Genomic DNA, 15,519 nt, shown 5'->3' with positions numbered 1-15,519 from the left:
CATGGCGTAATAGCGCACAAAATGCGCGCTAAAGGAATAACAGGAAAAGTCGGTCGATGGATCTATAATTTCCTCACTAACAGAACACAGAGAGTAGTCGTCAACAGAGTAAAGTCCGAGGCAGCTACGGTGAAAAGCTCTGTTCCACAAGGCACAGTACTAGCTCCCATCTTGTTCCTCATCCTCATATCCGACATAGACAAGGATGTCAGCCACAGCACCGTGTCTTCCTTTGCAGATGACACCCGAATCTGCATGACAGTGTCTTCCATTGCAGACACTGCAAGGCTCCAGGCGGACATCAACCAAATCTTTCAGTGGGCTGCAGAAAACAATATGAAGTTCAACGATGAGAAATTTCAATTACTCAGATATGGTAAACATGAGGAAATTAAATCTTCATCAGAGTACAAAACAAATTCTGGCCACAAAATAGAGCGAAACACCAACGTCAAAGACCTGGGAGTGATTATGTCGGAGGATCTCACCTTCAAGGACCATAACATTGTATCAATCGCATCTGCTAGAAAAATGACAGGATGGATAATGAGAACCTTCAAAACTAGGGAGGCCAAGCCCATGATGACACTCTTCAGGTCACTTGTTCTATCTAGGCTGGAATATTGCTGCACTCTAACAGCACCTTTCAAGGCAGGTGAAATTGCTGACCTAGAAAATGTACAGAGAACTTTCACGGCGCGCATAACGGAGATAAAACACCTCAATTACTGGGAGCGCTTGAGGTTTCTAAACCTGTATTCCCTGGAACGCAGGAGGGAGAGATACATGATTATATACACCTGGAAAATCCTAGAGGGACTAGTACCGAACTTGCACACGAAAATCACTCACTACGAAAGCAAAAGACTTGGCAGACGATGCACCATCCCCCCAATGAAAAGCAGGGGTGTCACTAGCACGTTAAGAGACCATACAATAAGTGTCAGGGGCCCGAGACTGTTCAACTGCCTCCCAGCACACATAAGGGGGATTACAACAGACCCCTGGCAGTCTTCAAGCTGGCACTGGACAAGCACCTAAAGTCAGTTCCTGATCAGCCGGGCTGTGGCTCGTACGTTGGTTTGCGTGCAGCCAGCAGCAACAGCCTGGTTGATCAGGCGCTGATCCACCAGGAGGCCTGGTCACAGACCGGGCCGCGGGGGCGTTGACCCCCGAAACTCTCTCCAGGTAAACTCCAGGTAAACACTCACAGGGAGACAAAGATAGCAGCAACACTCACAGGGAGACAGAGATAGCAGCAACACTCACAGGGAGACAAAGATAGCAGCAACACTCACAGAGAGACAGAGATAGCAGCAACACTCACAGAGAGACAGAGATAGCAGCAACACTCACAGGGAGACAAAGATAGCAGCAACACTCACAGGGAGACAAAGATAGCAGCAACACTCACAGAGAGACAGAGATAGCAGCAAGACTCACAGAGAAACAAAGACAGCAGCAACACTCACAGAGAGACAAAGATAGCAGCAACACTCACAGGGAGACAAAGATAGCAGCAACACTCACAGGGAGACAAAGATAGCAGCAACACTCACAGAAAGACAAAGATAGCAGCAACACTCACAGGGAGACAAAGATAGCAGCAACACTCACAGGGAGACAAAGATAGCAGCAACACTCACAGAGAGACAAAGATAGCAGCAACACTCACAGAGAGACAGAGATAGCAGCAACACTCACAGGGAGACAGAGATAGCAGCAACACTCACAGGGAGACAAAGATAGCAGCAACACTCACAGGGAGACAAAGATAGCAGCAACACTCACAGAAAGACAAAGATAGCAGCAACACTCACAGGGAGACAAAGATAGCAGCAACACTCACAGGGAGACAAAGATAGCAGCAACACTCACAGGGAGACAAAGATAGCAGCAACACTCACAGAAAGACAAAGATAGCAGCAACACTCACAGAGAGACAAAGATAGCAGCAACACTCACAGAGAGACAAAGATAGCAGCAACACTCACAGAGAGACAAAGATAGCAGCAACACTCACAGAGAGACAGAGATAGCAGCAAGACTCACAGAGAAACAAAGACAGCAGCAACACTCACAGAGAGACAAAGATAGCAGCAACACTCACAGGGAGACAAAGATAGCAGCAACACTCACAGAGAGACAAAGATAGCAGCAACACTCACAGAGAGACAAAGATAGCAGCAACACTCACAGGGAGACAAAGATAGCAGCAACACTCACAGAGAGACAGAGATAGCAGCAACACTCACAGAGAAACAAAGACAGCAGCAACACTCACAGAGAGACAAAGATAGCAGCAACACTCACAGGGAGACAAAGATAGCAGCAACACTCACAGAGAGACAGAGATAGCAGCAACACTCACAGGGAGACAAAGATAGCAGCAACACTCACAGAGAGACAGAGATAGCAGCAACCCTCACAGGGAGACAAAGATAGCAGCAACACTCACAGAGAAACAAAGACAGCAGCAACACTCACAGAGAGACAAAGATAGCAGCAACACTCACAGAGAGACAAAGATAGCAGCAACACTTACAGAGAGACAAAGATAGCAGCAACACTCGCAGAGAGACAAAGATAGCAGCAACACTCACAGGGAGACAAAGATAGCAGCAACACTCACAGGGAGACAAAGATAGCAGCAACACTCACAGGGAGACAAAGATAGCAGCAACACTCACAGGGAGACAAAGATAGCAGCAACACTCACAGGGAGACAAAGATAGCAGCAACACTCACAGAGAGACAAAGATAGCAGCAACACTCACAGAGAGACAAAGATAGCAGCAACACTTACAGAGAGACAAAGATAGCAGCAACACTCACAGAGAGACAGAGATAGCAGCAACACTCACAGAGAGACAAAAATAGCAGCAACACTCACAGAGAGACAAAGATAGCAGCAACACTCACAGGGAGACAAAGATAGCAGCAACACTCACAGAGAGACAAAGATAGCAGCAACACTCACAGAGAGACAAAGATAGCAGCAACACTCACAGAGAGACAAAGATAGCAGCAACACTCACAGGGAGACAAAGATAGCAGCAACACTCACAGAAAGACAAAGATAGCAGCAACACTCACAGGGAGACAAAGATAGCAGCAACACTCACAGGGAGACAAAGATAGCAGCAACACTCACAGAGAGACAAAGATAGCAGCAACACTCACAGAAAGACAAAGATAGCAGCAACACTCACAGAGAGACAAAGATAGCAGCAACACTCACAGAAAGACAAAGATAGCAGCAACACTCACAGAGAGACAAAGATAGCAGCAACACTCACAGAAAGACAAAGATAGCAGCAACACTCACAGAGACAAAGATAGCAGCAACACTCACAGAGAGACAAAGATAGCAGCAAGACTCACAGAGAAACAAAGACAGCAGCAACACTCACAGAGAGACAAAGATAGCAGCAACACTCACAGGGAGACAAAGATAGCAGCAACACTCACAGAGAGACAAAGATAGCAGCAACACTCACAGAAAGACAAAGATAGCAGCAACACTCACAGAAAGACAAAGATAGCAGCAACACTCACAGAGAGACAAAGATAGCAGCAAGACTCACAGAGAGACAAAGATAGCAGCAAGACTCACAGAGAAACAAAGACAGCAGCAACACTCACAGAGAGACAGAGATAGCAGCAAGACTCACAGAGAAACAAAGACAGCAGCAATAGTCACAGAGAGACAATGATAACAGCAACAGTCACAGAGAGACAAAGATAGCAGCAACACTCACAGAGAGGCAAAGATTGCAGCAACACTCACAGAGAGACAAAGATAGCAGCAACAGTCACAGAGAGACAATGATAACAGCAACAGTCACAGGGAGACAAAGATAGCAGCAACACTCACACAGAGACAAAGATAGCAGCAACACTCACAGGGAGACAAAGATTGCAAATACACTCACAGAGAGACAAAGATAGCAGCAACAGTCACAGAGAGACAACGACAGCAGCAACACTCACAGAGAGACAAAGATAGCAGCAACAGTCACAGAGAGACAACGACAGCAGCAACACTCACAGAGAGACAAAGATAGCAGCAACAGTCACAGAGAGACAAAGCTAGCAGCAACAATCACAGAGACAAAGATAGCAGCAACACTCACAGAAAGACAGAGATAACAGCAACACTCATAGAGAGACAAAGATAGCAGCAACACTCATAGAGAGAGACAAAGATAGCAGCAACACTTAGAGAGAGACAAAGATAGCAGCAACACTCACAGAGAGACAAAGATAGCAGCAACAGTCACATAGAGACAAAGATAGCAGCAACAGTCACACAGAGACAAAGATAGCAGCAACAGTCACAGAGAGACAAAGATAGCAACACTCACAGATAGACAAAAATCACAGCAACAATCACAGAGAGACAAAGCAGCAACACGCAAAGAGAGACAAAGAAAGCAGCAACAGTCACAGAAAAAGACAGCAACTACAGTCACTGACAAAGATAGCAGCAACAGTCACAGACAAAGATAGCAGCAACAATTACAGACAAAGATAGCAGCAAAACTTTCACGGCGCGCATAACGGAGATAAAACACCTCAATTACTGGGAGCGCTTGAGGTTCCTAAACCTGTATTCCCTGGAACGCAGGAGGGAGAGATACATGATTATATACACCTGGAAAATCCTAGAGGGACTAGTACCGAACTTGCACACGAAAATCACTCACAACGAAAGCAAAAGACTTGGCAGACGATGCACCATCCCCCCAATGAAAAGCAGGGGTGTCACTAGCACGTTAAGAGACCATACAATAAGTGTCAGGGGCCCGAGACTGTTCAACTGCCTCCCAGCATACATAAGGAGGAATACCAACAGACCCCTGGCAGTCTTCAAGCTGGCACTGGACAAGCACCTAAAGTCGGTTCCTGACCAGCCGGGCTGTGGCTCGTACGTTGGTTCGCGTGCAGCCAGCAGCAACAGCCTGGTTGATAAGGCTCTGATCCACCAGGAGGCCTGGTCACAGACCGGGCCGCGGGGGCGTTGACTCCCGGAACTCTCTCCAGGTAAACTCCAGGTAAACAGTCACATACAAACATAGCAGCAACAGTCACATACAAACATAGCAGCAACAGTCACATACAAACATAGCAGCAACAGTCACATACAAACATAGCAGCAACAGTCACATACAAACATAGCAGCAACAGTCACATACAAACATAGCAGCAACAGTCACATACAAACATAGCAGCAACAGTCACATACAAACATAGCAGCAACAGTCACATACAAACATAGCAGCAACAGTCACATACAAACATAGCAGCAACAGTCACATACAAACATAGCAGCAACAGACACATACAAACATAGCAGCAACAGACACATACAAACATAGCAGCAACAGACACATACAAACATAGCAGCAACAGACGCAAACAAACATAGCAGCAACAGTCGCAGACAAAGATAGCAGCAACAGTCACAGACAGAGATAGCAGCAACAGTCACAGACAAAGATAGCAGCAACAGTCACAGACAAAGATAGCAGCAACAGTCACAGATAAAGATAGCAGCAACAGTCACAGACAAAGATAGCAGCAACAGTCACAGACAAACACAGCAGCAACAGTCACAGACAAAGATAGCAGCAACAGTCACAGACAAATATAGCAGCAACAGTCACAGACAAAGATAGCAGCAACAGTCACAGACAAACACAGCAGCAACAGTCACAGACAAAGATAGCAGCAACAGTCACAGACAAACACAGCAGCAACAGTCACAGACAAAGATAGCAGCAACAGTCACATACAAGCATAGCAGCAACAGTCACAGACAAAGATAGCAGCAACAGTCACAGACAAACACAGCAGCAACAGTCACAGACAAAGATAGCAGCAACAGTCACAGACAAAGATAGCAGCAACAGTCACAGACAAAGATAGCAGCAACAGTCACATACAAACATAGCAGCAACAGTCACAGACAAAGATAGCAGCAACAGTCACAGGCAAAGAAAGCAGCAACATTCACAGACAAAGATAGCAGTAACAGTCACAGACAAAGATAGCAGCAACAGTCAGAGACAAAGATAGCAGCAACAGTCACATACAAACATAGCAGTAACAGTCATAAAGATAGCAGCAACAATCACAGACAGAGATAGCAGCAACAGTCACAGGCAAAGATAGCAGCAACAGTCACAAAGAGAGCAGCAACAATCACAGACAGAGATAGCAGCAACAGTCACATACAAACATAGCAGTAACAGTCACATACAAACATAGCAGCAACAGTTACATACAAACATAGCAGCAACAGTCACATACAAACATAGCAGCAACAGTCACAGACAAAGATAGCAGCAACAGTCACATACAAACATAGCAGCAACAGTCACATACAAACATAGCAGCAACAGTCACAGACAAAGATAGCAGCAACAGTCACATACAAACATAGCAGCAACAGTCACATACAAACACAGCAGCAACAGTCACAGACAAACATAGCAGCAACAGTCGCAGACAAAGATAGCAGCAACAGTCACATACAAACATAGCAGCAACAGTCACAGACAAACACAGCAGCAACAGTCACTGTCAAAGATAGCAGCAACAGTCACAGACAAACACAGCAGCAACAGTCACTGACAAAGAAAGCAGCAACAGTCACTGACAAAGATAGCAGCAACAGTCACAGGCAAACACAGCAGCAACAGTCACAGACAAAGATAGCAGCAACAGTCACAGACAAACACAGCAGCAACAGTCACTGACAAAGATAGCAGCAACAGTCACAGAAAAACACAGCAGCAACAGTCACAGACAAAGATAGCACCAACAGTCACAGACAAACACAGGAGCAACAGTCACAGACAAACACAGCAGCAACAGTCACAGACAAAGATAGCAGCAACAGTCACAGACAAACACAGCAGCAACAGTCACAGACAAAGATAGCAGCAACAGTCGCAGACAAACATAGCAGCAACAGTCACATACAAACATAGCAGCAACAGTCACAAAGATAGCAGCAACAGTCACAGACAAACACAGCAGCAACAGTCACTGACAAAGATAGTAGCAACAGTCACTGACAAAGATAGCAGCAACAATCACATACAAGCATAGCAGCAACAGTTACATACAAACATAGCAGCAACAGTCACATACAAACATAGCAGCAACAGTCACAGACAAAGATAGCAGCAACAGTCACATACAAACATAGCAGCAACAGTCACATACAAACATAGCAGCAACAGTCACAGACAAACACAGCAGCAACAATCACAGACAAAGATAGCAGCAACAGTCACAGGCAAAGATAGCAGCAACAGTCACACACAAAGATAGCAGCAACAGTCACAAAGATAGCAGCAACAATCACAGACAGAGATAGCAGCAACAGTCACATACAAACATAGCAGCAACAGTCACATACAAACATAGCAGCAACAGTTACATACAAACATAGCAGCAACAGTCACATACAAACATAGCAGCAACAGTCACAGACAAAGATAGCAGCAACAGTCACATACAAACATAGCAGCAACAGTCACATACAAACATAGCAGCAACAGTCACAGACAAAGATAGCAGCAACAGTCACATACAAACATAGCAGCAACAGTCACATACAAACACAGCAGCAACAGTCACAGACAAACATAGCAGCAACAGTCGCAGACAAAGATAGCAGCAACAGTCACATACAAACATAGCAGCAACAGTCACAGACAAACACAGCAGCAACAGTCACTGTCAAAGATAGCAGCAACAGTCACAGACAAACACAGCAGCAACAGTCACTGACAAAGAAAGCAGCAACAGTCACTGACAAAGATAGCAGCAACAGTCACAGACAAATATAGCAGCAACAGTCACAGACAAAGATAGCAGCAACAGTCACAGACAAACACAGCAGCAACAGTCACTGACAAAGATAGCAGCAACAGTCACAGACAAACACAGCAGCAACAGTCACAGACAAAGATAGCACCAACAGTCACAGACAAACACAGGAGCAACAGTCACAGACAAACACAGCAGCAACAGTCACAGACAAAGATAGCAGCAACAGTCACAGACAAACACAGCAGCAACAGTCACAGACAAAGATAGCAGCAACAGTCGCAGACAAACATAGCAGCAACAGTCACATACAAACATAGCAGCAACAGTCACAAAGATAGCAGCAACAGTCACAGACAAACACAGCAGCAACAGTCACTGACAAAGATAGTAGCAACAGTCACTGACAAAGATAGCAGCAACAATCACATACAAGCATAGCAGCAACAGTCGCAGACAAAGATAGCAGCAACAATCAGAGACAAAGATAGCAGCAACAGTCACAGACAAAGATAGCAGCAACAATCAGAGACAAAGATAGCAGCAACAATCACAGACAAAGATAGCAGCAACAGTCACAGACAAAGATAGCAACAACAGTCACAGACAAAGATAGCAGCAACAGTCACATACAAACATAGCAGCAATAGTCACAGACAAAGATAGCAGCAACATTCACATACAAAGATAGCAGCAACAGTCACAGACAAAGTTACCAGCAACAGTCGCAGACAAACACAGCAGCAACAGTCACTGACAAAGATAGCAGCAACAGTCGCAGACAAACACAACAGCAACAGTCACAGACAAAGATAGCAGCAACAGTCACTGGCAAAGATAGCAGCAACAGTCAGAGACAAACACAGTAGCAACAGTCACTGACAAACATAGCAGCAACAGTCACAGACAAACACAGCAGCAACAGTCACAGACAAACACAGCAGCAACAGTCACAGACAAAGATAGCAGCAACAGTCGCAGGCAAACATAGCAGCAACAGTCACATACAAACATAGCAGCAACAGTCACAAAGATAGCAGCAACAGTCATAGACAAAGATAGCAGCAACAGTCACAGACAAACACAGCAGCAACAGTCACAGACAAAGATAGCAGCAACAGTCACAGACAAAGATAGCAGCAACAGTCACATATAAACATAGCAGCAACAGTCACAGACAAAAATAGCAGCAACAGTCACAGACAAAGATAGCCGCAACAGTCACATACAAACATAGCAGCAAAAGTCACAGACAAAGATAGCAGCAACAATCGCAGACAAAGATAGCAGCAACAGTCACAAAGATAGCATCAACAGTCACAAACAAAGATAGCAGCAATAGTCACAGACAAAGATAGCAGCAACAGTCACATACAAACATAGCAACAATAGTCACAGACAAAGATAGCAGCAACAGTCACATACAAAGATAGCAGCAACAGTCAAAGACAAAGATAGCAGCAACAGTCACAAAGATAGCAGCAACAGCCACAGACAAAGATAGCAGCAACAGTCACATACAAAGATAGCAGCAACAGTCACAGACAAAGATAGGAGCAACAGTCACAGACAAAAATAGCAGCAACAGCCACAGACAAAGATAGCAGCAACAGTCGCACACAAATATAGCAGCAACTATCACAGACAAAGATAGCAGCAGCAGTCACAGACAAAGATCGCAACAACAGTTACTGACAAAGATAGCAGCAACAATCACAGACATAGATAGCAGCAACAGTCACAGACAAAGATAGCAGCAACAGTTACTGACAAAGATAGCAGCAACAATCACATACAAAGATAGCAGCAGCAGTCACAGACAAAGATCGCAGCAACAGTCACTGACAAAGATAGCAGCAACAATCACAGACATAGATAGCAGCAACAGTCACAGACAAAGATAGCAGCAATAGTCACAGACAAAGATAGCAGCAACAGTCACAGACAAAGATAGCAGCAGCAGTCACAAAGATAGCAGCAACAGTCACATACAAACATAGCAGCAACAGTCACAGACAAAGATAGCAGCAACAGTCACAGACAAAGATAGCAGCAACAGTCACAGACAAACGTAGCAGCAACAGTCACAAACATAGCAGCAACAGTCACTGACAAAGATAGCAGCAACAATCACAGACAAAGATAGCAGCAACAGTCACATACAAACATAGCAGCAACAGTCACATACAAACATAGCAGAAACAGTCACAGACAAAGATAGCAGCAACAGTCACAGACAAAGACAGCAGCAACAGTCACAGACAAAGATAGCCGCAACAGTCACAAACAAAGATAGCAGCAACAGTCACAGACAAAGATAGCAGCAACAGTCACAGACAAACGTAGCAGCAACAGTCACATACAAGCATAGCAGCAACAGTCACTGACAAAGTTAGCAGCAACAATCACAGACAAAGTTAGCAGCAACAATCACAGACAAAGATAGCAGCAACAATCACAGACAAAGATAGCAACAACAGTCACATAGCAGCAACAGTTACAGACAAAGATATCAGCAACAGTCACAGACAAAGGTAGCAGCAACAGTCACAGACAAAGTTAGCAGCAACAATCACAGACAAAGATAGCAGCAACAATCACAGACAAAGATAGCAACAACAGTCACATAGCAGCAACAGTTACAGACAAAGATATCAGCAACAGTCACAGACAAAGGTAGCAGCAACAGTCACATACAAACATAGCAGTAACAGTCACAGACAGAGATAGCAGCAACAGTCACAGACAGAGATAGCAGCAACAATCACAGACAAAGATACCAGCAACAGTCACAGACAAAGATAGCAGCAACAATCACTGACAAAGATAGCAGCAACAATCACAGACAAAGATAGCAGCAATAATCACAGACAAAGAGAGTAGCAACAGCCACAGACAAAGATAACAGCAACAGTCACAAAGATAGCAGCAACACTTACAGACAAAGAGAGCAGCAACAGTCACAGACAAAGATACCAGCAACAGTCACAGACAAAGATAGCAGCAACAGTCACAGACAAAGATAGCAGCAACAATCACAGACAAAGATAGCAGCAACAATCACTGACAAAGATAGCAGCAACAATCACAGACAAAGATGGCAGCAACAATCACAGACAAAGAGAGTAGCAACAGCCACAGACAAAGATAACAGCAACAGTCACAAAGATAGCAGCAACACTTACAGACAAAGAGAGCAGCAACAGTCACAAACAAATGTAACAGCAACAGTCACAGACAAAGATAACAGGAACACTTACAGACAAAGTTAGCAGCAACAGTCACAAAGATAGCAGCAACATTCTCATCCAAAGATAGCAGCAGCAGTCACAGACAAAGATAGCAGCAATACTTACAAAGTTAGCAGCAACAGTTACAAAGATAGCAGCAACAATCACATCCAAAGATAGCAGCAACAGTCACAGACAAAGATAGCAGCAACCGTCACAGACAAAGATAGCAGCAACACTTACAGACAATGTTAGCAGCAACAGTTACAAAGATAGCAGCAACAATCACATCCAAAGATAACAGCAACAGTCACAGACAAAGATGGCAGCAACCGTCACAGACAAAGATAGCAACAAAACTTAAAGACAAAGATAGCATCAACAGTCACAGAAAAAGATAGCATCAACAGTCACAGAAAAAGATAGCATCAACAGTCACAGAAAAAGATAGCATCAACAGTCACAGAAAAAGATAGCATCAACAGTCACAGAGAAAGATTGCATCAACAATCATAGAAAAAGATAGCAGCAACAGTCACAGACAAAGATAGCAGCATCAGTTACAAAGATAGTAGTGGTAGTGATGACTGGCTGGTAGGGATGATAGACTGGTAGTGATGATAGACTGGTAGTGATGATAGACTGGTAGTGATGACTGGCTGATGGTGGTGATAGACTGGTAGTGATGATAGACTGGTAGTGATGATAGACTGGTAGTGATGACTGGCTGATGGTGGTGATAGACTGGTAGTGATGATAGACTGGTAGTGATGATAGACTGGTAGTGATGATAGACAGGTAGTGATGATAGTCTGATAGTGATGACTGGCTGATAGTGGTGATAGACTGGTAGTGATGACTGGCTGGTAGTGATGATAGACTGGTAGTGATGACTGGCTGATAGTGGTGATAGACTGGTAGTGATGATAGACTGGTAGTGATGACTGGCTGATAGTGGTGATAGACTGGTAGTGATGATAGACTGGTAGTGATGACTGGCTGATAGTGGTGATAGACTGGTAGTGATGATAGACTGGTAGTGATGATAGACTGGTAGTGATGACTGGCTGATAGTGGTGATAGACTGGTAGTGATGACTGGCTGATAGTGGTGATAGACTGGTAGTGATGACTGGTTGATAGTGGTGATAGACTGGTAGTGATGACTGGCTGATAGTGGTGATAGACTGGTAGTGATGACTGGCTGATAGTGGTGATAGACTGGTAGTGATGACTGGCTGATAGTGGTGATAGACTGGTAGTGATGACTGGTTGATAGTGGTGATAGACTGGTAGTGATGACTGGCTGATAGTGGTGATAGACTGGTAGTGATGACTGGCTGATAGTGGTGATAGACTGGTAGTTGTGATAGACTGGTAGTGATGACTGGCTGTGATACACCTGTTACGTGTGTGGTACACGTGTCACACCTGTGATACAATTGTTTTCCCTGTAATACACCTGTTATACCTGTGATACACATTTTACACCTGTGATGCACCTGTTTCATCTGTTATACCTGAGTTACACCTGCCACACGTGTGTTACTCCTGTGTTACACCTGTCACGCCTGCCGCATATGTGTTAAACCTCTGTTACACCTGTGTTACACATGTCACATCAGTGAATCACCTGTTACAATTGTGTTACATCTGTTTTACATGTCATAGTTGTGTTACACCTGCTACTTCTGTGATATACCTGTGTTTCACCTGTTACACTTGCGCTACACCTGTTCTATACCTGTGCTACACCTGTCACTCCTGTTGCATGTGTCACGCTTGTTTTACACTTGTGTTATACCTGTGATGCATCTGTTACACCTATGTTATATTTGTCACACCTGTGGTACATCTGTTTTACACCTGTCACACCTGTCTTACACCTGTCACACCTGTTTTACACCTGTCACACCTGTCTTACACCTGTCACACCTGTCTTACACCTGTCACACCTGTCTTACACCTGTCACACCTGTCTTACACCTGTCACACCTGTCTTACACCTTACATAATAACCCACATAATGACCCACATGACCTACATAATAACTCACATAATGACCCACATGACCCACATAATGACCTATATAACCCACATAATGACCCACATGGCCCACATAATAACTCACATACCGACCCACATAACCCACATATTGACCCATATAATGACGAACATAATGACATATATAACACACATAATAACCCACATGACCCACATAATAACTCACATAATGACCCACATGTTGACTTATATAACCCACATAATGACCCACAATAACTCACATAATGACCCACATATTGACCTATATAACCCACATAATACCCACATGACCCACATAATAACTCACATAATGACCCATATAACCCACATAATGACCCACGTGATCCACATATTGACCCACATATTGACCCACATAATGACCCACATAATGACCCAGATAATGACCCAGATAATGACCAACATAATGACCCAGATAATGACCCACATAATGACCCACATAATGACCCACATAATGGCCCACATAATGACCACATAATTACCCACATAATCACTCACATAATGACCACATAATGACCCGCATAATGACCACATAATGACCCACATAATCACCCACATAATGACCACATAATGACCCACATAATGACCACATAATGACCCACATAATCACCCACATAATGACCACATAATGACCACATAATGACCCACATAATCACCCACATAATGACCACGTGACCCACAGCTGTCTGCTAATACACGTGCAATACCTAAGCAGCAGCAACAACCTGGATGACCAGGTAAGCACCAGACGAGCCTGGCCCAGTACCTGGCTTAGAACCTGGTCCAGCACCTGGCTTAGGACCTGGCCCAGTACCTGGCTTAGAACCTGGCTTAGGAAATGGACCGGGACTTAGGACCTGGCTTAGGACCTAGTCTACGACCTGACTTAGAACCTAGTCCAAGACCTGGCTTAGGACCTGGCCCAGGACCTGGCCCAGGACCTGGCCCAGGACCTGGCCCAGGACCTGGCCCAGGACCTGGCTCCGGGAGTAGAAAAACTCTGGAAACTAAGTGTGACTTACCGGAGTAGGTTGCGGTGGCTGCGACGGCTGCGACGGCTGCGGCTGCTGCTACCCACAGCAGCAAGAGCAGCTGACAGCGAGGGCGTGCTGCCCCACGCTGCCCCTGGGCGTCCTGCCCCCCGTGGCTCATGCCCCACCAAAGCCCATCCTCTGCCACGCCCACCTGCTGCTTGTGTGGGCGTGACTTCCTCTCCTGGCAGACTGTGGCACCTGCAGCAGCACCTGCCCAAGCACTTGGCACTGCTCTGGTACCGATGTTACTCCTGTAAAAGCCCCTGCAGCAGCACCTGCAGCAGCACCTGCAGCAGCCCCTGCAGCAGCACCTGCAGCAGCACCTGCAGCAGCACCTGCAGCAGCACCTGCAGCAGCCCCTGCAGCAGCACCTGCAGCAGCACCTGCAGCAGCACCTGGATGTCTGGGGAAGTTCTGGCCACCAGGTGTTTACTAAGAGTGTTGTCACTGCTGTGTCTCCGTTAGCGTATCCACACAACACCCACCGCAGGACCTCTCTCTGCCTTGCTGAAACCATACACTAAACTGAGTCCTAACACAACGGCCAGAGTCCAAACACAATTGCCTGATTCCAAAGACTTTGACCCGGGTCCTAAGACAGAGACTCGAATCCTAAGATAATTGTCAGATTCCTCACACAGTTACTATAGTCCCTTCAGAAAACGATGGAGACATATTTACTAACAGAAGTGGTGACCGCGTGTCAGGGAGGTCGGAGAGCACGCGAGCACACCCTCCCACTATAGCATCTCGCGGGTGACTGAAGATTAGCGAACCCGACTTGTTCGTCGACCTTCTACTGAATCCAGAATCCGGACGCCGACGCCACTAGCCCGGTGCCAACCTCACGGCCCATTATATTTATTTACACGTCTCCTCACGTCACAGCCTCTCCCTCCCCGACGCTATTCATCCCAGGTCCCTCCCTCACGCTGCTGGGGACGTGATCTCTCAACGAGAGGCAGAGAGACGGCCCGGTGAGTGACGGGGGTTGAACTGATCTCACCAGTGCCAAATGTGGTCTTCAGAAATAATGTAAACAACAGGACAATATGGAGGAGGGGGTGATGTGAACTGTTGTCCACAGCCAGGACTGCTGTGGTAAGCTCTGTTCCACAAGGCACAGTACTCGCCCCTATCCTGTTCCTCATTCTCATATCAGACATAGACAGAGATGTAAACCAAAGCACTGCATCATCCTTTTCAGACGATACTAGGATCTGCATGAGAGTGTCATCCATTGAGGACACGGTAAATCTCCAAGAAGATATAAACCAAGTTTTCCAATGGGCAACAGAGAACAATATGATGTTTCACATCTGCGAGGAAACTGATAGGATGGATAATGAG

The 15,519-nt window shown here is 45.5% G+C and overlaps 1 protein-coding gene across 3 annotated transcripts in view; it reads right to left on the bottom strand.

Annotated features, from left to right (window-relative positions):
- Positions 1 to 14,954, bottom strand: part of Reck (Reversion-inducing-cysteine-rich protein with kazal motifs) — a 230,510-nt gene extending 215,556 nt beyond the window's left edge. For 2 of the 3 annotated variants that reach the window (XM_070082959.1, XM_070082961.1), the window contains exon 1: positions 14,158 to 14,954. In XM_070082959.1, coding sequence (XP_069939060.1) covers positions 14,158 to 14,686 — 529 coding nt within the window. In that variant the 5' untranslated portion in view covers positions 14,687 to 14,954. The remainder of the gene's footprint in view (positions 1 to 14,157) is intronic. The other variant, XM_070082962.1, reaches the window with a different exon arrangement.
- Between the last annotated feature and the right edge of the window lie 565 nt (positions 14,955 to 15,519).

Source organism: Cherax quadricarinatus, chromosome 8 (genome assembly GCF_038502225.1).
Source record: "Cherax quadricarinatus isolate ZL_2023a chromosome 8, ASM3850222v1, whole genome shotgun sequence".
Lineage (NCBI taxonomy): Eukaryota > Metazoa > Arthropoda > Malacostraca > Decapoda > Parastacidae > Cherax > Cherax quadricarinatus.
The sequence above is the reverse complement of the archived record's forward strand: the minus strand, read 5'-3'. Positions and strand labels throughout refer to the sequence as shown.